The 26,134-nt window shown below is 35.6% G+C and overlaps 1 protein-coding gene across 7 annotated transcripts in view; it reads left to right on the top strand.

Annotated features, from left to right (window-relative positions):
* Window positions 1-26,134, top strand: part of SNX7 (sorting nexin 7) — a 306,074-nt gene that overhangs the window by 151,098 nt on the left and 128,842 nt on the right. For 2 of the 7 annotated variants that reach the window (XM_045478386.1, XM_045478387.1), the window contains one exon: window positions 23,921-24,418. The exons of 3 other annotated variants lie outside the window; for them this stretch is intronic. In XM_045478386.1, the coding sequence (XP_045334342.1) occupies window positions 23,921-24,007 (87 nt within the window). In that variant the 3' untranslated portion in view covers window positions 24,008-24,418. Of the gene's footprint in view, window positions 1-23,747; window positions 24,420-26,134 lie in introns of those variants that run through there. 2 more of the 7 variants (XM_045478383.1, XM_045478384.1) reach the window with 2 other exon arrangements.

Below are 26,134 nucleotides of genomic sequence, written 5' to 3' on the forward strand. Positions count from 1 at the left end.
TGAAACAGGCTCCAGGCTCTGAGCTGTCAGCACAGAGCCCGATGCGGGGCTTGAACTCACGGACCGCGAGATCATGACCTGAGCCGAAGTCGGCGCTTAACCGACTGAGCCACCCAGGCGCCCCATGAGTTATTTTAAAAGACAAGAATTAATAAGACACTACAGCAAAAAATCCAACTGAACATGGGTGAATAATTTCAAAGCATATTGGTACCCAAATAACCAAAGCAAATTATTTCCTGATAAAATGTGAGGGGATGCTAAAACCATAAAACATGACATGCAGCATTAAGCGCATGGACATTTTCTCATTACTCTCTATTAGGTACAAAAGAGTGTCTGTTTATACGGTTGTTTATGCTAATGGTAATGATGATTATGATGATGGTGGGGATTTGAAAGGAAGTGATGCTTGGTAGGTATTACAAACTAAAAGAATACACTCTTTGAAAGTTTAATTTTAATACAATGAAAAGATCATATGTTAACGTTTGCCACAAAAAGCAGTTTAATATTGTAAAGTAAAGTGTGCAAAGGAATAAACTATATGACTTTAAGTATTACATTCACTTAAGTATTATATTCACTTAATTATTAATGTGTGGAAGTCCTTGTTGCATAGCCTTATTTCTGTCGTTATAAAATTAATATACATGCACACTAAAAGCAAACAAAAACAACAAAAGCTAGGTACATTAACATAAAATAAAGAATGCCTGTAACCTTTTCTCCTGGAGAGAGTGGTATACTTAAATACAATTATAGAAAAATAATTTGCTATGTTCAGATCAAAATATTTTAAAATTTCTACATGACCCTTTCTGAATGTGTCAGCATAAAAACATGATTACTTATCTATTTTGTGTCATGATGATTACAGTGGATATATGTTATTTTGAGCTCCATATTTCTCATTTGTTTACTTTCCTATCTAATAATAATCTTAATATAATACATTGTGTTAGTTTACTTCTATTAGCAAAGGTAACAATGAACAGTTGAGGCTTTATGCTATTTTTTTGCTCTCACAAATAATACTATTAAAAATAATTATGAACATTAGACTTTAAAAACTTTCTGGATAAGAATTTTAAGAAATTACCGGATCAGAGGTCAGTTCATTTCAAATGATATCAACCTTATTTAAAAATGTCAGCTGTCTCATGTGAAATCATTCATTTAAAATTCTGTTAACATCAAAATCCTGTGCTAATAAGCACTATGGAGCATCCAGATTCAAACTTTTACTCTTGCTATTTGGGACCTTACAGTTTACTGGGGAAGAATAATAAGTATATATATTTTTTACTTGATTACTACAGCTTTACCATGTATTAACTTTTTTTAAGGAAAGAACATTTAAATTAGTTTTATTTCCTTGACTTGTAATGAACAGATTTAATCAAAGGGTTCTATCACTACTGAATAATACAAATATGTATGTATATATATATACGTGTATTTGTATACGTATATATATATACATATATATGTATATATATACATATATTTGTATTACATATATATGTATATGTATATATATATGTATATATATATATACATATATATATACATATATATTTGTATTATTCAGTAGTGATATGTATATATATATACACATATATATACATATACATATACATATATACATATATATGTATATATATATACATATATATATATATATCAACATGGACATCTAGGAAGCAAAAAGTGATTATAGTATAGGACATTTTCTGGAAAATCAAGGAAGAAAGAAACAAAATTACTGCAAGAATACACCATCTAGCCAGATGAATAATACACCAAATGCTTCCGTAAAATCCAAGTCCAGTTACTTATGGACCACTTAAAAATTAGGGAAATTAAAATATGTATATATTTTAATATATATTATATATATTTTTTAATATATATAAACATATTTGTATTAATATATATTTAATATATTTTATTAAATATATATTTAATATATATATTTTAATATATATCTATGAGATATATATATATATATCATAGTAGTCCTATAAAGAGTAAGTAACAGATGAACGTTGAACATCCTAGAAGTTCTTGAAGTATAGTTGTATTTATTTAGAAATGTATTGCTTACGTTGGAGAATGGCAAAATAAATTCAAACAAAGGAGTTGTTTTAAATTCAGTGATGCATACATAGTTCGGAACATGTTGTAAATTTTGTAAATTTAAAACACTCTGGTCCAGGGAAAGATAGTTCCCAAGCATTGTGACTTTAAGACATTAATGTGTATTGATAGTGATTATAAAACTGCCAACTAAGCAGGATTCTGAGTGGCATTTAGATTTCTATCCAAAATTTCATTCTTCTTTTAAAACCTGGGAGTCAGAGAAGTTACGGACTCTGTGCTCATCTACATGAAGTAAAAGAAACAGTGAGGGAGAATGACTTAACTTCACTTCATTCCATCCAACACAGAGGAACTGTTATGTGACATGAGAGAAACCTGGAGAAAGTACCCTTTTCAAAATCTGGGACATAAGAGCAAAGGAAGAAAACTCTGGCCACTCTCAGTCATATTCCGTAGAATTTAGTAAAGTGGCTTAAGAAGTTACAGAAAATTTAGTTGCCATTTTAAAGTCACAGACTCAAAAAGAGAATATGACATGAGAGGAGTGAACAATTTTAAAAAGCGAAGCAGTTAAAAAATCAGATATAATTGTACCTGTGGACCATGGACTATGAAAGGCAAAGATACAAAGAGATGGATTCGGTCAAAGGTGAAGACAGAAGCAACAGTGTCAGAAGGCACATTTCAAAATGGAAGAAGTAAGTTTTTTTTTTTTTTTTTTTTTTTTTAATTTTTTTTTTCAACGTTTATTTATTTTTGGGACAGAGAGAGACAGAGCATGAACGGGGGAGGGGCAGAGAGAGAGGGAGACACAGAATCGGAAACAGGCTCCAGGCTCTGAGCCATCAGCCCAGAGCCCGACGCGGGGCTCGAACTCACGGACCGCGAGATCGTGACCTGGCTGAAGTCGGACGCTTAACCGACTGCGCCACCCAGGCGCCCCAGAAGTAAGTTTTTTTGGGTGGGAAAAAAAGTGAATGACTTCCAAGTAGTATCAAAGTCACATGGAATTGGGTGTGAGGAGCCTCTTTGGATTCAAGAAAGCTAGGAATTAATAAGCTCTAATAAAATTATTAAAGTGAATAAAGTGGAAACCATGTTATGGAAGCTGAAAATACAGGACTACTTCAATTCTATTTCATTCCTGTTTTCTCCATCCAGGAGAATGAAAGTAGAAGTTGAAAGATTTAGACAAATAAAAATAAAAGGTAACTAAAATCCAGTATATTTGAAGAGATACTAAATCAACAGCTATCCATTGCCACAAAAAGGAGAATTGTAGGTATTTTCTCTTTTCCAACAAACAATGCAAAAGCTCTTCCTTTACCGGCCTCAAAAACAGTGCTCACAAAGCCTTAGTTGTAACCCTTAATCCTAAACTGACTTATTTTGGAAAGATTGGGAGACTTCTTCTGCTCACCCAGGAGAAATGCACACTACTTTTCATTGCTAGGTAAATGCTAAAATTAGCTTCAGAGAAAGCTTGGGGGAATACTGTAAAAATGACACCTGTTTCCAAAATAGTTAACCTCTGTATTTTCTGATATATACCATGTACAATCACACAATAAAGTCTTTGTGAACAGCCTTCCTTGTGGAGAGAAGGATGGGAGTGCCAGAGGATCTACCCAGATAGAGTTATTTAATGTAATTTTGATCCCAAGGAATGACAGGTAGGTTTTGAGCTTTCCTTTGAAATGTTGAGTCAGAGGCATAATAAATGGTCTTTATTGAACCATTTAAGTTATATATTTTATATTGACAATCTCTTAGGATGAAACTGAGTAATCAGATACTCTCTTTAAAGTTAATGTGTCTCAACTCCCTAATCATAAGAATAGCTGGGAATAATTCAGTTATCTCAGAAAGGGATTTTTGAATCCAAGTCAGGGGACGTTTCTTTTTGTGTTTATGCCCCATACCATTTACTCAAGCTGGTCCCTGATCTGATCTCTAGACCCAAGAAGACAGATTTCTTGATGGTGCTAAAACAGCCCTTCAGAAGTGTATGTATCTTTGAAACTCTTTGAAGAATGTTTCAGAACTCATTATAGACCCCAGGATTGAATAGATTCACATTATACGTAGACTAGACTTCCTGGAAAGCAACACACCAGCTTGAGAAGCTAATATGCTTAGATTTTTAATCAGCCTAAACATTTTCATACCAGTTAAAATTTGCAACCCATTACATTCTTGTGCCCACATTATCTACTTATTTACCGGAAGACACTCACTGGGTGAGTCTAAAGTCTGGATTAGCAAATTCAGGCTACATCACACCACTTTTCTATGGACCATTCAGTCAGTTCATTTAGGGATGATCATCTTCATCAGAAAGAAAACACCAAGTTTTTCTCTTACTGTCATCAATGACAATCCATTGAATACCCAGGAGCTTTCCCTTTGTATTTTTAATATATAGACCAACACTACTGATTAATTAATGATTAATCTTGTCTTTTTACTATCTATGCTATGGAAATCAGTTTTTGGTGAGCTATCAGTCCTATTTCAAAAAGAATGTAAAGCTACACAGTAATAATGATCAAAGCAAGGAAAACAGAGATGAATAACTTTGTTTTATCCTAAGATTTTATTTTTTTTTCAATATATGAAGTTTATTGTCAAATTGGCTTCCATACAACACCCAGTGCTCATCCCAAAAGATGCCCTCCTCAATACCCATCACCCACCCTTCTCTCCCTCCCACCCCCCATCAACCCTCAGTTCTCAGTTTTTAAGAGTCTCTTATGCTTTGGCTCTCTCCCACTCTAACCTCCTTTTTTTTTTTTCCTTCCCCTCCCCCATGGGTTTCTGTTAAGTTTCTCAGGATCCACATAAGAGTGAAACCAATGGTATCTGTCTTTCTCTGTATGGCTTATTTCACTTAGCATCACACTCTCCAGTTCCATCCATGTTGCTACAAAGAGCCATATTTCATTCTTTCTCATTGCCACGTAGTACTCCATTGTGTATATAAACCACAATTTCTTTATCCATTCATCAGCTGATGTACATTTAGGCTCTTTCCATAATTTGGCTATTGTTGAGAGTGCTGCTATAAACATTGGGGTACAAGTGCCCCTATGCCATCAGTACTCCTATATCCCTTGGGTAAATTCCTAGCAGTGCTACTGCTGGGTCATAGGCTAGGTCTATTTTTAATTTTTTGAGGAACCTCCACACTGTTTTCCAGAGTGGCTGCACCAGTTTGCATTCCCACCAACAGTGCAAGAGGGTTCCCGTTTCTCCACATCCTCGCCAGCATCTATAGTCTCCTGATTTGTTCCTTTTGGCCACTCTGACTGGTTTGAGGTGATATCTGAGTGTGGTTTTGATTTGTATTTCCCTGATGAGGAGCGACGTCGAGCATCTTTTCATGTGCCTGTTGGCCATCCGGATGTCTTCTTTAGAGAAGTGTCTATTCATGTTTTCTGCCCATTTCTTCACTGGGTTATTTGTTTTTCGGGTGTGGAGTTTGGTGAGCTCTTTATAGATTTTGGATACTAGCCCTTTGTCCGATATGTCATTTGCAAATATCTTTCCCATTCCGTTTGTTGCCTTTTAGTTTTGTTGGTTGTTTCCTTTGCTGTGCAGAAGCTTTTTATCTTCATAAGGTCCCAGTAATTCACTTTTGCTTTTAATTCCCTTGCCTTTGGGGATGTGTCGAGTAAGAGATTGCTATGGCTGAGGTCAGAGAAGTCTTTTCCTGCTTTCTCCTCTAAGGTTTTGATGGTTTCCTGTCTCACATACAGGTCCTTTATCCATTTTGACTTTATTTTTGTGAATGGTGTGAGAAAGTGGTCTAGTTTCAACCTTCTGCATGTTGCTGTCCAGTTCTCCCAGCACCATTTGTTAAAGAGGCTGTCTTTTTTCCATTGGATGTTCTTTCCTGCTTTGTCAAAGATGACTTGGTCATGTTTGTGGGTCTAGTTCTGGGGTTTCTATTCTATTCCATTGGTCTATGTGTCTGTTTTTGTGCCATATCCTAAGATTTTAAAACTTTGTATTCTTACTGTTTGATGAGAGATTCCACCATTGATTAAGGAAATAAAATCATCAGTGAAAACCTTTTTGGGATGTTCATGGGAGACTATTATAGTTCTCTAATGGTTGTGGGAGGGACATCTTTGGAGATTATCTACCACAGAGGCCAGGAAGCTGCCTTCTCATTTTGATAGATTCTACCAGGAGTCTTGGATAAGTGAGCAGGTGAGAATCTGAGCTGAAGGAAAACTACATTAAAGATAGTTTATGGGCGCCTGGGTGACTCAGTCGGTTAAGCATCTGACCGGCTCAGGTCATGATCTTGTGGTTTGTAAGTTCCAGCCCCACGTCAGGTTCTGTCCTGATAGCTCAGAGCCTGGAGCCTGCTTCGGATGCTGTGGCTCCGTCTGTCTCTGCCTGTCCCCTGCTTGTGCTCTGTCTCTCTCTCTCTCTCAAAAATAAATAAACATTAAAAAAAATTTTTTAAACGATAGTTTATAAATAATTTTTTAAAAATCAACTGTTGCAAATATCAGAGGACATCTCTGGGTATAGTTCTTTGGGTCTCTAACTGTTGTATATTTGGGAGCATGGTTGATCACACAGCCATTTACTAACATTGATTTTACTTTAGCTATCATTGGGTATGACGGCTTAATAGCCAAGTGCCTTCCATCTAGTTACACTGTTTCATTTTATTGTACAAGGTTGGCAATGTACCTTAGCACATTTACATTTGCAAGAAACTCTTTAGGGGGAAAAAAACCCTGTTCACTTTTGTGTAATATCTCAGATTTATTTGCTCGCAGAAGCCGTTTATGGAAAACAAATATTTTTTTAGAAAAAGCTATGTAACTAATAGAAATATAAGATTTTTAATGTTCATCAGAGCCTTTATTGTAAAACCATCTGAAGTGTAGGTAACCATAAACTCTTAGAATAACTTTTGATTCTACTTGGCTTAAAAGACTGCTCTGTTGGGGCGCCTGGGTGGCGCAGTCGGTTAAGCGTCCGACTTCAGCCAGGTCACGATCTCGCGGTCCGTGAGTTCGAGCCCCGCGTCGGGCTCTGGGCTGATGGCTCAGAGCCTGGAGCCTGTTTCCGATTCTGTGTCTCCCTCTCTCTCTGCCCCTCCCCCGTTCATGCTCTGTCTCTCTCTGTCCCAAAAATAAATAAACGTTGAAAAAAAAAAATTAAAAAAAAAAAAAAAAGACTGCTCTGTTGTAGCCAACTACCTTTTGAACTTAGTAATTTGATACAGGTTTTTAGTGACACAGGTAAATATTCCCCTACCACTGCAATAAGATGGTAAATATTTCCTCTATATTGATGACAGGGTCCTGCTTTCATATTCCAAGTCATAAATCTACCTCTAACTAGTCTTTTTTCCAAAGGCATCTTTATTCTCAAGTGACAATTGTTTTGCAATAAAATTCTCTTCAGCATGTCAAATGATAGTATACTTTGCAGAAATCAACTCATTTAATTCACTAGGTCTTTATCTTGGTGACCACATTAGAATATGCTCTCTTCAAAATTTAAGTTTTATGAGAATCATATTAAGGTCTTGTTAGGCTAGAAGACACTTATGACTAAAAAAAAAGAAAAAGAGCAAAGTATCTGCATCTTTCACTATTCAAAATACTGACTTCAGTTCTGATGATGCATTTTGAAAGTAACATTGACAAACTAAGGTATAATCAGAATAAGTTTATGATGATAATGGTCTTAGAAATGCATCTTCATCCAAAATATTAGAAAAGAAGAAAGGTATTTGGAGGACAGTCAACGAAAGGAGGATTACATGTTTTGTCATTGCTTCAGAAAATGTCTAAAACCAACTCTTACAAATTGTATAATTTGAACTCACACAAAATTATTTCCTATGCATTAAAATTTTCTATAATATTATATTGCATTATAAAGAAATGAGTTCCTTGCCACTGGGAATTTTTAAACAGCTGTTGAATAATGTAAATCAGTAATTCTGTCTATACTAGAATCTCTCAATGCATTTTATAGAAAATTAGTTTTTTGTAATGTTAATGAGTGTTAGTCTTGAAAGAAAAGATTCTGTAGTCAAGTTTGGATTAAATAAAGTTAAACAGGTTTACTTCCTAAAGAAGTTCTTAGGTACTTTATTTGCTTATATGGTTTGTGAGTCTGAGGACATAATTTCCTTGACTAGATCAGCATTTCTTCTTGCAGGTTTGCATATCATGGAACACAATTTGGGAAAACTTGGGTAATTATGTTGATCTCTAAAGTAATGCTACTTAAAATGTGGACTGATGCCCAGTCCATAAGTTGCTTATTACAGATTTGTAACAAGATAAATCAGCAATTGAAAGTAATCAATTAAAATCTTCTGTGGCAATTACACATAACCATGACATCCAAGTAGATGATTAGTAGACTTGTTATGTTGATTAAGTATCTGCCAGTTTGGGTATTACTTGGCTTTTGTGGGGATTCATGTGATATACACTGCAGATGAGTCATGCTCAGTAGGTTTACTCAATGGTCCTTGGAGACTGAAAGAAAAAGTTGTGTTCTTTACCATAGGCAGTTTGAGAAGCACTGCTCTGAAGTTCCATCTGTTTTCTAAGAGTCTGTTCCTCTCTTAACAGTTAATAGTGTCCTTTCTCATTTAAAAGTTTATAATTTATTTTTTAAAAATGTTTATTTTTGAAAGAGAGAGAGAAAAACAAGAGGGAGATGGGCAGAGAGAGAGACAGAGAGTCACAAGCAGACTCTGCACTCTCACTACAGAGCCCGATGCGGGGCTTGAACTCACAAACTGTGAGATCATGACCTGAGCCAAAGTCAAGAGTCGGATGCTTAACCGACTGAGCCACCAGGTGCCACAAAATTTTATAATGTACTTAATATTCAACTATTATATAAAGTATATAAGACACAGGTAATTATAGAATTAAGTTTAAATGCAGCAGGGTATGATTTTCATTTACCCCTAAGGAATACATTTACAGCACTGTATGTAAAAAATCTGCATGTAAGTGGACTTATGTAGTTGAAACCTGTGTCATGCAAGGGTCAGCTATATTCTCTTGTTTTATTAAGTGATAATTTCTGTTCTGAATTGCACATTCAAAAGCCATAGCTGGAGCTCATGTTTTCACATAACCATGGACATCTTTTATTATGTTTGATAGAAGTCTTGAATATTTTTGTTATTTTTAGATTTCTGCTTTCTTAAAAACTTCTCAAGATATTCTCATTAATCTCATATTCTGTGATATTATTTCTCAATTTTTTATATAAATGAAGCTGAGTTTAGCTATGAGATAGACAGTTATACTGTAGCATAGACAGTCTGTGCCTCTTTGCCATCTTTTGGATTAGATAAATTTTTCTGCTATTAAGGTAATCAACGATTTGAATGAAGATTACATATTTATAACTTCTAGAAGTATCTAGTTTCTGAATCAAGGACTTTCATCTTATTATGCTTCATAAATGACAGACTGTAGTCTATGGGCCAATGAATATAGCAGTTCCTGTAAAGAAATGGAACAAAGGATTTAAAACACATACATGTGCATGTATGCACGGTTACGATACAACATCATGAAGTAAAGAGGTGGAAATAAATTAAAGTTGGATATCAGGATGCTTGCCACTAGCTAATTGTAAAATCTTAATCATGTCTTCTCTAAACCCAGTTTTCTAATCTGTCAGTAGAGGTGTTGATAACCCTCCCCTTCCCAACCCCATCCACACACTGCCCTCATAAATCTCTAGGAGAATAAAAATTTTTTAAAATGTGTGAAATGCTTTAGAATAATGCAAAACAACATGGCTGTGCCTTGATAATTTTCCAGTAATTCAAACGTAAATGTGCTCTTCTTTATAGTTTGCCGTACTTTCAAGGTATGGTTAAGCAAACACAGATGAGCTTGGTGTTTGAAGTGACTAATACCAAACTGGACAGACTTCATGTAATTGGCTTGTTACTAGTCAAAAACGATGATGTGGTATAGAAAAGTATGAGTTGAAAAGATTTGAATTCAAATTTTGGCTCTTGTATTAATTCTTCCTCTGAAGATTTCCAATTTATTAGACTTTTTGGAGCTCCAATTTTCCCATGTGTAAAAATTAGAGAAAGGGAATAAGTTATATCCAGGGCTCTTTCTATCTTTAGCAGATCTTGAGTTAGAAATCCAGACTTACTACAAAATAATAAAAACATGGACCACAAGATGGCGTTTGTAGATAATGAGTCCTTTTGCATTAACTCTGTTGGTCTTTGAAGTATTTGTAGGATTTACAAATTGAGCTTATTACTTATATTCTTGACAGATATGTAAAAGTTTTAGAAAAAATAGGCAAAATCTGTTATTTTTAAGTTGTTGATAGTTCTAAAATTACAAATTGGCAGATGATTCCAAGAAGCTGAATTTACACTTTTCCAAAAATGAAATATAATGGGTACCATTAAGCTATTATAAAATAATAGAAGTTGCTTTCCTCTAGCAACATCATCTCTAATTTCTTTCTGGATTGATTACATCCACAATGTAAAGTATACAGTTCTTACAACTTTTCATTACTGTTTTGAGTCTTAGGTTTAGGTGGTAAAAAAGCAGTTATTGAAATGTTGCACATCCAAGTGGCCTAGTACATAGATGTTTACATATTTGAGCTTCAGTATTTCCTCAAATGTAGGTGATGTCATTTGTGCCCAAGATCATTTGACACAGCATTAGAATACATAGAGGACACTCAGTCATATTTCTCATTTTTAATTTGTTAAAAGACATGCAATTCTCATTGTACTGTCTAAAAGATATTTTTAGATTAGTGGGAAAAAACTAGAAGCACAACAATTTTTGGTTTAATGTGGAAATTTCTGGTTTTAAAAATATATGGTAAGGTTTGACTCTTATCACATTTTCTAATAGCTTTCATTGTTGTTTTAGGCAAATTTATGGTTATTTTACTGTATTATAGAAATATATAAATAATGTTTTCTTAATGTGACTTATGTGATAATTTGGATAAAACTAAATTTTCTGTTAGCTGTTCCACAAACATGGTGGTGGCATTATGGATGGAGACATCAAACTTTATGTTGACATTATTGCATATTGGCTAAGAGCATGGCTTTGGAGAGGCAGAAGTTGTAACTTCGAAATGAGAGACCTTGAGGATTTTATTTTAGTGAGCCTCAATATCCCTGTCTATGACATGCTGAAAATAATAGTACCAACATCACAGATTTGTTTGGGTATTAAAATATATATATGTAATATGTATTTTCTCATTAACTTATGAAGCATCTCTTTGGAAATTAGTTATAATGGTAATTATCTTATAAATATCAAATGCTGAGGAAAGAGGTAAAATTTTGTTTGATGTGTTTCCACACTGTGTCAAGCCAAAGAGAGCAAGACAGAATTATAAATTGTATGTAATCTCATTTCTCAACATCTTGTTGGCTACAGTTAGCCCCTGGAAGAATTCTTTTTTAGTTCTAGGATGACACTTAATGGATACACATAGGCCAAGCCCCTTATTTTGTGAATGAGTAAACAAGTCCAGAGCAGTGAAGATATCTGCCTGAAGTCACATTGTAGGACAGAATCCCTTCATACCCCGCCCCCCAGCTTGAGAAAATACTGATTCTTAAATGTACGGGCTTTCATTGGAAGCTATATTGTATCTATTGAAACACCATTTTTGTCATCATTTATTCTCTGGAAAAGTTGGTCACATCTGCTTATAGGATTGCTACCCACTTACAAGAACTGAAGAATCAGTTATCTTTTCTAATGGCATAGTGTCATCACCATCTTTGCTGAAGTAGCAACAGATTTACTTTCAAAACTAGCTTTGGAATTAAAACTTATTTTCTAAATATTCTGTGTGCGTATTTAAGAAGTTTTTAAGAATGTGTGTAGGAACAAAAAGACTTTTGTTTACCTGTTGGATGTGTTTCCCCGGGCGCTGGCTCACCTTCCTAACTACAACTTTGTTTTTTCCATTCATGCCCTTCAAAGACAAAGTAAGGTTTTTGGCCTTTGGCTACAAACTGGAGCCACCTGGGGAAAATGTGCACTGGATTCTCAATTAATGAAGATTTGTGATAAACTTTCTTTTTGGCCACCCAACATCCTGCCTAGTAGCATGCATGCACAGCATATTTATTGGCTCACTTTCACTGCAGTGATGAACATGAAGCCGTAGAAACAAGTACTGAGGGGCGCCTGGGTGGCGCAGTCGGTTAAGCGTCCGACTTCAGCCAGGTCACGATCTCGCGGTCCGTGAGTTCGAGCCCCGCGTCAGGCTCTGGGCTGATGGCTCAGAGCCTGGAGCCTGTTTCCGATTCTGTGTCTCCCTCTCTCTCTGCCCCTCCCCTGTTCATGCTCTGTCTCTCTCTCTGTCCCAAAAATAAAATAAACGTTGAAAAAAAAAATTAAAAAAAAAAGAAAAAAAAAAAGAAACAAGTACTGAAATCTGTAGACACAGGTTTCTTAACTATTGCATCTTAAGATGAAATTACTTGATTTTTTCAAAATTGTTATATCAAATAAAATGATATGTGTGGAAGATTATGACACAGTATTCAACTAACAGTAGAATTCCCATTGTTGATTCTCTGATGTTAATATGAGAATCTAAAGCTAGAATGAGCTGCTGGGTGGTGTTGAAGGTCAGGCCAACAGTGATACTGGTGAGTGTGTTTGATTGTTACTCTAATTTTGATAGACATTTGCTTGCCTCACTAATTGTAATGATTTAAAAGTGTGAAAAATCAATTTCTCAATAGAAAGCAATGAGAAGCCAAATAACAGAAATATCTTTTTTTAATGCATTTCCTTTTTAAAAAGGTTTTTATTTATTTATTTTGAAAAAGAGAGAGAGAGAGCGTGCACAAGCAGGGGAGGGGCAGAGAAAGAGGGAGAGAGAGAGAATCCCAAGCAGGCTCCATGCTCTCAGTGCAGAGCCAGACTCAGGGCTCGAACTCACGAACCGTGAGATCATGACCTGAGCCGAAACCAAGAGTCAGACGCTCAATGGACTGAGCCACCTAAGTCTCCCCAGAAATATCTTTTAAACAACATGATTTATAGTTATAAACAAGTCTCACGATAGGTTTTGAGATTGTGTTGTTGTTTTGATGACTGTATCTCCTCCAGTCATCACAGTCCTGGACACAGTAGATACCGAACTAAATGTTTAACTATTAGTTTAATGTAAACTAATTGTTTAACTATGTGGTATAAACAGTCCATTTCTTGAGTCTTGAGTCTTACTTGGTTTTTCATACTTAAAAAAGCAAGAAAGAGTAAAGAGCTTTTAAAAAGAGTTTTAGGGGTTATCTTTTTTTATTTTAAAATAGATTTGTGTACAATAATTGGATAAGTATACAAATATCAGTTAACAGTTTAAGACTAAATTTGGTGGGAGGGGGCAGTTAATACCCCATGTTTATTTAGAAAAAACTATCAAAATTCCAAAAGAGGTCTGGTGTCATCAGGAGGAGCTACCTAGCTCAGGGTCAGTTCTTCAGCCTTGTTGGCTGAGAAGCCTGATTGGTTAGCAGCCTGAGTGGGAATCAGACTTTTATGGCAAAACACAGCATTAACAACTTTAGAGAGCAATAGAAGCCAGGATGTCAACTGATAAATATTCAGATTGAAAAATGCAGTTTTTGTGACAACCAGCATATTTGAATGTGTAGTTCTTTACATTCTTTCTCCATAATCATCTGCATTTACTGAGTATTTATTGTATGTCTGGCATGTATTAACTAAGTCATCTTCAAAGAGTATGTGCTCCTGGAAATATATAGACTTTCCAAGAAGTATGTAGGGAATCAATTTCTACACGTTCAAACTGCATATGTACATTTTCCTAAAATTTGATCAGCGTGATGCCCCCCCCCCCGCCCCCGCAGGCATGCATTTTCTTACCTACCTCTTCTTCCAAAATTGTCCTTTTTCCACTATGCAAAAGAAAGGTATTTTGTGATGGCCCAGTGACTTACTAAATGTACCCTGGTGGTCATTCAAGAAATTGGTTACTTTCTATTTGTTGATGAATAAATAGTAGTAGCTAAACTACTTATCAGATTTGGAATATCACAAATGTACTTAACCATTTGTGCCTCAGCTTTCTCATCTGTGATATAATATACATAACAGTCTTTGTTAGGTAGTAATATGAAGGTAATATATAATAAAGTAACCAGTACAATGCCTGAGCAAGTATTCATATTGACATATAGCAGGTATCATGTTATTTCTATTGTTTTTCTATGCTGATGTTCTATAACCCATATTTCAAAATACATAAATTGTTTTTCTGCCTCTAGTATGGTAGATGGTAAGGAGATAGTTCAGTGGCTAATTTGTCTTTTTTACTAAGTTTTTCTGACCCATTAGAACTTACTTTAGAAATGAAAATGGGGACTCCTGGGTGGCTCACTTGGTGGAGTGTCCAACTCTTGTCCAACCTCAGGTCAAGATCCCAGGGTTGTGGGACAGAGCCTCGCAGCAGGCTCCACACTGAGTGGAACCTGCTTGAGAGTCTCTCTCCCTCTGCCCCTCTCCACCATTTGCACACTCTGTCTCTCAAATAAGAAAAAAAAGAAAAAAGAAATGAAAATGTTAATTCACAATGCTAATCAGCATGGATGTCTCCTGAATATCTTCCTTAGACATTTATTAAGGATGGTTGAAGCAGAATATGACAATAGAAGTTTCTTCACATGAGAATTAATGCTGTCTTTGGTGCAATTTGGATCATTTATTTGACAGGAAATCTAAATAGAACAGACTGCTCATAATTACATTTTGAATTTTACCTTGAGGACTTCAGAAGTTTATTCAAATGATAGTTTGGCGGAGTTATCAAAAAGATGTACTATCTCCTGAAAGTAGTAATTGCTTTGGGCTGCCCTGCAGGGTTAACAGATAGAATTGTGTGTGGATTTGCAGAGGATGCCAGAGGGCTCTAGTAGAAATGAGGTTCCAGGGGAAATGGGGCTCTCCCCAAATGCAAAGTATGGTCTGCTCTCTATCAGACCTTCAGTCCCAGTTAATAACTTTCCTTGTTGTGTAGACACGGTGGATAGAGCTTTAAAGTGATTTGTATATTGTTTTCTTTTTCAATTTTCTGCCTTTTTTATACTTAAAATTTGATGGAGATTTTTGACTATCTATAAAACTGAGTGTTAATTTCTCTTTTTTTTGGCATTGAAAAGAAAATACTAATAACAGCTAATATTTAATGCATGTCTGCTTATGATGTTAACTTTAGTTTTTTTGTAAATGTTCTTCCTGAGGTTGTAGAAGTTCTCTTCAATTCCTAATTTTCTGAATTTTTTTTAAATCAGAAATGGACATTATAATTTGGCAAATGCCTTTTCTGTGTCTGTTGAGATGCTCTTACATTAGTAGTCAATTACATTGATTGATATTTGAATGTTAATCCAATCTTACATTCTGGGATAAATCCCTTTTGGTCATGATATATAATTCTTTCTATAGATTGCTGGATTTGCCAAAATTTTGTTTAGAATTTTTATATCTATGTTTATGAGAGATATTGGTTAGTAGTTTTCTTCCCTTACAGTGTTTTTTGTTTTTGTAAATCGAAAAGCATTACTATGTCTTCAATTTTCCAGTACAGTTTGTATAGAATTAAAATGATTTCTTTCTTAATTATTTGATTGAATTTGCCAGTGATGGCATTTAGGCCTAGTTTTCTTTGTGGGAAGATATTTAACAACAGATTCAAATTCATTAGAGTATCTATTTCTTGTAGGGTAAGTTTGTGTAGTTTGTGTCTTTCAGGGAATTGGTCCATTTCTTTCAAGCTCTCGGTGTATAGGTGTAAAGTTTTCCATTAATATTCCTTTATTTCCTTCAGTAGAATCTGGAGTGATGTCACTTTTCTCATTCCCAAGAGATAATAATTTGTGTCATCTCTCTTCTTTTAGATCGGTCGGGTTAATGATTATCAGTTTTATTAATCATCTTAAAGAGCTAACATTTGGTCTCATAGATTTTTTAAATATTTTTTCTCTTTTCTTTTTCACTGATTCACACTGTTCTTTTTAGTTTCTTTCTTTCTTTCTTTCTTTCTTTCTTTCTTTCTTTCTTTCTTTCTTTCTCTTTTTCTTTCTAGTTCTCCCTAGTTTGAGTTTAATTTGTTTTATCTATCCATCTATTAGTTTTTAGGGTAGGAACTGAAATAATTTAAGACCTTGGTTTTTTTTTTTTCTTTTTTAAGTTTATTTATTTATAATCTCTACATAGCAACGTAGGGCTTAAACTCATGACCAGAGATCAGAGTCACATGCTATACTGACTGAGCCAACCAGGAGCTCCTCTTCTTTCCTTTCTAAGTTTTTATTTTAATTCCAGTTAGTTAATTTATGGTATTATATTAATTTCAGGTGTACAAAATAGTGATTCAAACATGTCCATGCATCACCCAGTGCTCATCATGAACCTATCTTCTTTTCTGATCGACTTTTAGTGTTACAAATTTCTATGTACTGCCTTAGTGACCCAGAACTTTTCACGTTATGTTTTTATTTTCACTCAGTTCAGAATACCTAAATTTACTTCTGAGTTTTTCTTTGACACAGAGGGTAATAATACATATATAAGTTTCCTGCTTAGATTTCAAATATTTGGGGATTTTTCAGATATCTCTCTATTACTGATTTCTAATTTAATTCCATTATGTTCAGGGAATAAACTTCATGTGACTTAACTCTTTTTAAGTTTATTGAGACTTCTTTTCTAGCCTGGAATATGGCCTATTTTGGTAAATGTTGTATGTGCATATGAATGAATGTGCATTTTCCTTTCTATAGATATTAGTTAGGTCAACTTGATTGATCATGTTGTTTTAGTTTTCTGTATCACTGCTGATTTTCTGTCCATAAATTCTCTCAGTTCTTGTGAGAGAGGTGTACCAAAATCAATGGTAATTGTGGATTTGTCTTCTTGTGTTTCTATCAGTTTTTATTTCATGTATTTTAAAGCTCTCTCATTATATATATTTTAAGTTATGCCAAGATAAACTGATGCCTTTATCAGTATGAAATAACCTTTATCTCTCATAATAATATTTGTTCTAAAATCTATTTTATCTAATATAGCCTCCTCTAGGGCAATATTTTTTATGTATTTATTTATTTTTATTTTATTATTTATTTGTTTAATATATGAAATTTATTGTCAAATTGGTTTCCATACAACACCCAGTGCTCATCCCAAAAGATGCCCTCTTTAATACCCATCACCTACCCTCCCCTCCCTCCCACCCCTCATCAACCCTCAGTTTGTTCTCAGTTTTTAACAGTCTCTTATGCTTTGGCTCTCTCCCACTCTAACCTCTTTTTTTGTTGTTGTTTTTCCCTTCCCCTCCCCCATGGGTTTCTGTTAAGTTTCTCAGGATCCACATAAGAGTGAAAACATATGGTATCTGTCTTTCTCTGTATGGCTTATTTCACTTAGCATCACACTCTCCAGTTCCATCCACGTTGCTACAAAGGGCCATATTTCATTCTTTCTCACTGCCACGTAGTACTCCATTGTGTATATAAACCACAATTTCTTTATCCATTCATCAGTTGATGGACATTTAGGCTTTTTCCACAATTTGGCTATTGTTGAGAGTGCTGCTATAAACATTGGGGTACAAGTGCCCCTATGCATCAGTACTCCTGTATCCCTTGGGTAAATTCCTAGCAGTGCTACTGCTGGGTCATAGGGTAGGTCTATTTTTAATTTTTTGAGGAACCTCCACACTGCTTTCCAGAGAGGCTGCACCAATTTGCATTCCCACCAACAGTGCAAGAGGGTTCCCGTTTCTCCACATCCTCGCCAGCATCTATAGTCTCCTGATTTGTTCCTTTTGGCCACTCTGACTGGTGTGAGGTGATATCTGAGTGTGGTTTTGATTTGTGTTTCCCTGATGAGGAGCGACATTGAGCATCTTTTCATGTACCTGTTGGCCATTATTTTTTTTAATTTTTATTTGCTAAGGGCAATTTGTGTCTTATTGGAGTGTTTAGATTATTGACATTGAAATTAATTATTGATACAATTAGGTTTGAGTTTATTATTTTGCAGTTTGTTTTTTATTTGTTCCATCCGTTCTTTGCTCCCATTTTCTTCTTTATGCCTTCTTTTGGATAATAGACAATTTTGTATGATTTCACTTTAGATCTCTTGTTGTTATATTAGATATATCTTTTATTTTCTAGAGGTTATTTTCAGGTTTATGGTATGTACCTTAATCTTTTTTTTTTAATGTTTATTTATTTTTGAGAGAGAGAGGAACACAGTGTGAGTAGGGGAGGGGAAGAGAGAGAGGGAGATATAGAATCTGAAACAGGCTTCAGGTTCCACGCTGTCAGCACAGAGCCTGACACAGGGCTCGAACCCGTGAACCATGAGATCATGACCTGGGCTGAATTCAGATGCTCAACCGACTGAGCCACCAAGGCGCCCCACCTTAATCTTGTCAGTCTGCCTTTAAGTAATATTATACCACTTAACCTATCATTTACCAACAATCATATTCTTCATTCTCTTTCTTCTGGCCCTTATGCTCTTTTCCCATATATTTTATTTGGACATGTATTCTAAGCCTCACCAGATCTTGTTACTACTATTATTAATTAGTCAATTATATCTTAAATAAATTTAAATAACGAGAGAAATATATGTTTCCATATCATTGACATGTTCTGTGGTTTTCATTCTTTTGAATAGATTCATATTTCTGTCTGGCTTTATTTCTTTTTGCCTGATGGAATTTTTCTTTTTTTAAAACATTTCTTGTAGTGTGGTCTGTTAGTGATAAATTCTATAGCTTTTGTTTGTCAGAAAATATCTTTATTCCACCCTTGTTTTTGAAGGATAATTTTGCTGGGCATAGAAAGAATTCTATCCTGACAGTGCTGTTTCTTTCACTCTAAAAATGTTACTCTGTCGTCTTCTCACTTAAAGTATTTTGGATGAGAAATACTGTCATCCCTATTTTTCCTTCTTTTGTATGCAGCATTATGATTTTTCTGTCTTCTTTAGAGATTGTCTTTATCACTGATTTTGAACAATTTGGTTATAAAGTAGTTTGATGCTCTCTTCCTCATGTTTCTGATGTTTAGAGTTTGTTGAGTTTCTTGGATTTGTGGGTTTCTGATTTTTTTAATTAAGTTTGGAAAAATTCTGGCCTTTATGTTTTCAAAAAGTTTTTTGGCCCTCCACCTTTCAGCTAATGACATGTATAGTATACTACTGCAAGCTGTGTCCCATAGCTCCCTGATGCTCTTTTCCTTTTTTTTTTCATTGATCTTTTTTTTCTTTCAGTGTTTCCTTTTAGATACTTTCCATTGCTGTACCTTCATGTTGACTTTTTCTTCCTTATTTTCTTATATGTCATTAATTCCATTCCTTGTATTTTTCATCGCCCACATGGTAATTTTTATCTCTGGAAGTCCAATTTGTATCTGTTTTTCATATACTCCTTGCCTCTACTTAACTCTTTGAACATCTAGGACACTTTTATAGTTTAATGTCCTTGTCTGCTAACATCTTTGTCAATTCTGGGTCAGTTTCTCCTTTCTCTCTCTCTCTCTCTCTCTCTCTCTCTCTCCCCAGATTTTTATTTAAATTCCAGTAAGTTAACATGCAGTGTAATATTGGTTTCTGGCGTATAATTTAGTAATTCATCACTTATATACAACACTTCGTGCTCATCACAACAAGTGCCCTCCTTAATCCCCATCACCTATTTCACCCATTGCCCCCCACCCACCTCCCCTCTGGTAACCAGCATTTTGTTCTGTATAATTAAGGGTCTGTTCTATGATTTGCCTTTTTTCCCCACTGTGTTCATTTGTTTTGTTTCTTAAATTCCACATAGGAGTGAAATCATATGTTATTTGTCTTTCTCTGACTGACTTATGTAGCATAATACTCTCTAGCTCCATCTATGTCACTGCAAATGACAAGATTTTGTTCTTTTTTATGGCTGAGTAATATTCCATTGTGTGTTAGTTTCAATTGGTTGATTTTTTCTCCACATTATGGGTTGTGTTTTTATGCTTCTTTGCATCCTGGTCATCTTAATTGGATACCAGATACTGTGAATTTTGTTGTCTGCTGAATATTTTTTTATTCCTGTAGCACTTAGTGAAGTTGCTTGGACACACCTTGATCCTTTAGGGTCTCACTTCAAGATTTGTTAGATGGTTCTTGACCAGATTGTAATAGATGGAAAATTATTTCCCAGTTTTGAGGCAAGACCCTTCTTTGTATTTTATCCAATATTTTATGAATTATTGGATTTTCCAATCTCTTTGGTGGGATTCTGTACTATTCCAGGCCCTGTGAGAACATGGACACTGCTCACTCTAATCCTCACTGGTTACTTCTTTTCCTGACCTTAGGTAGTTTTCTCACATGCTTTTACTGATCATTACCCCACTGAATACCAGAGGGAGACCCTCCACAGATCTCCAGAGTGCTCTCTCTTCACTGGTACTCTGCTCTACAAACTTCCCCTGCATTATTTTTCTATAGACTCTTAGCTCCATCTCTTCAACTCAGAGAGCCTGCCTGGCTACATCTAAGTTCACCCTGCTTCTGCCATGGCCTGGCAATTCTCTTACGGCAGTGAGTGGTGTATTGGTGTGCTAGGGCTACCATAACAAAATACCACAGACTTGAGTGGATAAGCAACAAAAAATGATTTTCTTACAGTTCTGGAGGTTAGTTGTCCAAGATCAAGGTGTTGACAGGCTTGGCTTCTTGGTTTCTTCTGAGGCCTTTCTTCTTGACTTTGCAGATGGCAGCCTTCTTCCTGGTCTTCATGTCATCTTTTCTCTCTGTTGTCATTCCTATAGTCCCCTTGAATGACCAATCTCCTCTTATAAGGATACTAGTCAGATTGGATTAGGGTCCATCTTACCCTCATTTAAACTGAGTCACCTCAGGGGCGCCTGGGTGGCGCAGTCGGTTAGGCGTCCGACTTCAGCCAGGTCACGATCTCGCGGTCCGTGAGTTCGAGCCCCGCGTCAGGCTCTGGGCTGATGGCTCAGAGCCTGGAGCCTGTTTCCGATTCTGTGTCTCCCTCTCTCTCTGCCCCTCCCCCGTTCATGCTCTGTCTCTCACTGTCCCAAAAATAAATAAACGTTGAAAAAAAAAAATTAAAAAAAAAAATAAACTGAGTCACCTCTTTAAAGGCATTCTTTCCAAATACTTTACATTCTGTGGTACTTCAACACATGAACTTTGAAGTACCTCACAGTGTGCTTCAACAAATGAATTTGGGGGGATACACTTCTGCTTATAACATGAGGATAATCATAGAGCTCATATTGTTTTTATTTGTCTCTCAGGGATCACTGTCCTTTGTTGCCTGATGTTCAGGGTCTTGAAAACTGTTGTTTCATATTATTTTTTTCTGATCTATCTATCTATCTATCTATCTATCATCTTTTAGCAGAAGAGCAAATCTAGTCCTTATCATACTATCTTGGCCAGCAGCAGAAGTTCTGAGCCCAAGTTCTTAACCACTTTATTATTAACCACTACACATTATTCCTCACATTGCCCTTCCACAGACATGCACAGAAATTTATAGGCTCACTCCTACTAGGAAACATTAGTTAACTCATCCTAGTCTGATCTAGATCCCACTACTATTTATTTTCATCATATGCTGTAACTTCATAGACCCTGTAGTTGATTATATTTGCTGACTTGTATTTTTTTACTAAATCATAAGTTCCATGAGGTCCAGGATTATGCCCCAGAACCTTCACAGTGCCTGACATAGTAAGAACTCAAAAATACTTGTTGAGTGAATGGATATTTTATGTCAGTCCCCCAATTATAAAGGCCTTAAAGTCTAAAAGTTGAAACATGTATCAAATGTGAGATATTTATCTTTAATGCCCTTTCGTGAGGATAAACATTTAGATATAAAGACATCTGGCTTCTTTTCCTGTACCATGTTAGAGGAGGCCACTCTTGGTGGTCCCTGTCCTAACCTGGAGGTCTGTTTTTTTCCTGTCTTCTCCTTCCTTATCCCTCATTCTGTTATTTTTCATCCCTATGAGACAGGTATCATAATTTTACATCTAAGGAAGTAGAAAATCAAAAAGTTAGTAACTTACTGAAGAATAAAGGCAGATTCCAGAACTGATTCATCACAGGGATTAAAATTATGCTTCTTGGCTTACACTTGGAAATTTATACTTGGTTTATACTTGGCTTATACTGAAACTTGGCTTCCAGTGCTCTCTAAAGTTTTTAAATCAAAAATGGCCCTTAAAATCCTGATGGACTTGATTATTCTTATGAGATTTGTATTATTCCAAGCCCAACTTTCAAAATAAGTATATCACAAAATACTGAGTATATTACCCAGTAATTTACTCAGTATTTTTTTTTTATTTGACAATTAAGTCTTCAACAGTATCTCCTATTGTTCTCATGCAAATACCCAATTTTCTAGCCATAGTATTCATTTCCTAGGCTCTCGAGACTGTCTCAGAATCAAATCACTGCATATAACCTTTATAAAAACCTAACTTGGCAAAATGCTTCCCACTTTCTAAATCTTCAGTTTGAAAAAATATTATATGCACACACATATATGTATATACATACATAAATCCATACATACAGGCTTTTTGGAATGCAGCATGTTTATAGTTTGGGAGCTTTAAAATTTTGAGTTTGTATGGTGTTTGGGAAACCACCGGTCTGTCATTTAGTACTTGTTGTCAAAAGTGCACACAGTAAAGCTGCAAAGGGATTAGAGGATAAAGAAGTGATGTGAAAGTAGTTTAGGCAAGTAAATCAGTGTTAATCAGTCCAACTTTGGAGTATATTGTATCAAAAATGCATACATATGTATTTGTAAATAGCAGTGTATCCTATATAGATTTGGGAAAAAAAACATGATTTCTTTCCTAATTAATTTCATCTCAGGCTGAATATATGTTAAAGTAAGTGTGCTTTAGAAGAATCCTAAATATGTGCAAACTATTAACATTATGCTGTAGATAAACATCATGCAGATAACTGAGACAAGGCTAGTAGGCAGGTCAGTCCTAGACAACATCACAAAGGTGGCCACATTCCTGTTTGTGTGTCCCCACCACCTTTCGTCACTTCTAATCCTTTTTCATTTCCTGTGGCACATTAGTGAGCAAGTTTTACCACCTAGTCCCAACAGACCATCATAATATAATAATTGCTCTTTTTTTTTTTTTTGAGCACTTACTTTGGGCTGGGAATTCTGTACAGAGATTTATACAGATTATGGAAATTTAATTTTCACTGTTGCCCTAGTGGTAAGTACTATTATTAACCTAATTTATGGCTGGAGAAGCCATAGTAAAGATTCATCAACTTGCCCAAACTCACATTTGCTGTAGTGGGATTGAAATCTAATGGAGGCATGTTTGCATCCCACTGCTCTGTCTAGATGCTTAACGCCTACCTCCTCAGATCCAAATATCCATCTTTTCCTCCATAATTTAGAGCAGTTTTCTTTCCTGACAGTGGGGTAATACTGGATTATTTCAGCAAACTAATCCATGCTCATCTTTAAACCTTTTATGTTTTCCTCTTATTTAACAATAGTTTCCCACATTAGGAGTTAACGTATGTAGAAAACGACAAGGATTCTGGCATGCTGGTGGGAGAAAGGAGCAGGGCAAATTGCTCTAGGAACAGATACAGAAGGATTTATTAATCCATTCACCGCTGAAAGTTAACAACTGCTGATTTCCTCGTGGTGTATTTCCATTATTCAGTGCCTTGCTACATGGGAATCCTTCCTTGCATCACAGACTGACCTCCACTTGGAAGAAACCTCTGAAGATAAACCTGAATCCCACTGAGGACTTCTGTGCTATCTTTGGGAGACAGCATCTATTAACCAAAGTTACTCTTTCTGGATGGACTGTGTCCTTTATAAAGTGGATGAAAAACATTTAGTACTATCTGGAAAACCAACAGCTTGAAACTCAGGTATTCCAGATCATTGACACGAATTGGATATACTCGTGTGTGTGTGTGTGTGTATATATATGCATATATATACACATATATATGTGTATGTACATATATACACACACACACACACAAATACATATACATGAATATATATATAAATATTTAGCTTAGTTTTTATTTTAAATTTATGTGCCAATAATTACATATAGAAAATTTTTTGTCCAAATATTTGTTTGTGGAATATGTCCTTTTAAATATATCATGAAGACTCAGTTTTAATAAAAAGTTTAATATAAAATGACTGGCTATGGTGTGTTCTTTTTGTACTAGTCGCTCAAGCCTCTGAAGCAGATTCTGACAAGAATTCAATGTATGTGGGGCGCCTGGCTGGCTCAGTTGGTGTTTGACTCTTGTTTTCTGCTCAGGTCATGAACTCAAAGTTCCTGAGTTTGAGCCCCACACTGGGCTCCGTGCTGGCAGTGTAGAACCTGTTGGAATTCTCTCTCTCTCTCCCTCTCTCTGCCCTTCTTCTGCTCATGCGTTTTCTCTCTCTCTGTCACTCTTTTTCTCTCTCAAATAAATAAATTAAAAAAAAAAAAGAATTAAGCCTGTGTTACCAAGCATACTATGCATTCATCATGATTTTCTCTAAAATCCTATTCTCTCTGACATTAGAAACTTGAAGTAAATATACAAAAATTATTTAGTGTTATAAAACTTTAATGATAATTGTTCACATTTTGGTTTGGTTAAGAATAAAGTAATTGTTTTCCACAATTAAAAAAAGTTACCAAGTTATGCTAACTAACTTGGATGTAAATTAAAAAATAAAAATAAAACACAAGCACCTCCAAAAAAAAAAAAAAAGTTACCAAGGTAGATTGAAATTACTATTTGAGTTATTAGTTAGTAATCCTATACAATCTAGTAATCTAGTAAGATTGACCATACAAAGTGATTTTGTATTTATTATATGGATATATTTAGAAACTGAACATGTTACTTAATATTTGCTAATTTTTTGAAATAGATATTTTTCAAGACCGAACCTTGAGGAATTAGTATCATTTGGATATTAGCACTTAAATCTGTGTCACAAAAAGAACCTAGACATTTAAATTATTTTAATCAAAACAAGAGATACACAAATGCAGATATAAAGCTAAACGTTTTTTGTAAATACTGGCATGCATAATTATTAAACCATTTGTAATAAAGAATCTGGCTCCCATTTTTTTGACGTTTGAGCTCTGGTAGCTTTTAAGCAAACTTTCCCTTTTCCCTGTCTTCCCACATCTTCCAGCCTGCTAAGAAAGCACCAGTGTTTCCCTGCTTTGGCACTGCCATATACCTCCTCCCTGCAAGAACCCACACCCTCAACTACCCCAAGAACCCCAAGCCATTCTCCTTCTCTAGCTGTCTCAAACCATTTTCAGAGCAGCCCGAGAGGCCTGCCCTGCTCTCCCCAGAAAGCCTCATTCTGTAAGTAGTGAACCTTTTCATACCATCTTAGTGTGTTTGTGGCATTACTAGCCTTGAGGTCTGACTTCGGGTGAGAACCCTTCCTGTTTATCAGCATGGCCCCAACCATATTGTTTTGCAAGCTATTTTACGACTCCAAACCGGGTTTTCGCCATCTAGAGATAATGGAAATAATAATCTCTAACTCACAGGTTGTTAAAATGATACAGTAAGTTGGGGCGCCTGGGTGGCGCAGTCGGTTGGGCGTCCGACTTCATCCAGGTCACGATCTCGCGGTCCGTGAGTTTGAGCCCCGCGTCGGGCTCTGGGCTGATGGCTCAGAGCCTGGAGCCTGTTTCCGATTCTGTGTCTCCCTCTCTCTCTGCCCCTCCCCCGTTCATACTCTGTCTCTTTCTGTCCCAAAAATAAACAAACATAGAAAAAAAAATTTAAAAAAAAAATGATACAGTAAGCTTAGAACACCTACCAGAGGTAAGTAGGGCAGGGGAATTAGGTGGAGATGGCTGAAAGGTACAAACTTCTAGTTATAA

Source organism: Leopardus geoffroyi, chromosome C1 (assembly GCF_018350155.1).
Source record: "Leopardus geoffroyi isolate Oge1 chromosome C1, O.geoffroyi_Oge1_pat1.0, whole genome shotgun sequence".
NCBI classification, from domain to species: Eukaryota; Metazoa; Chordata; class Mammalia; order Carnivora; family Felidae; genus Leopardus; species Leopardus geoffroyi.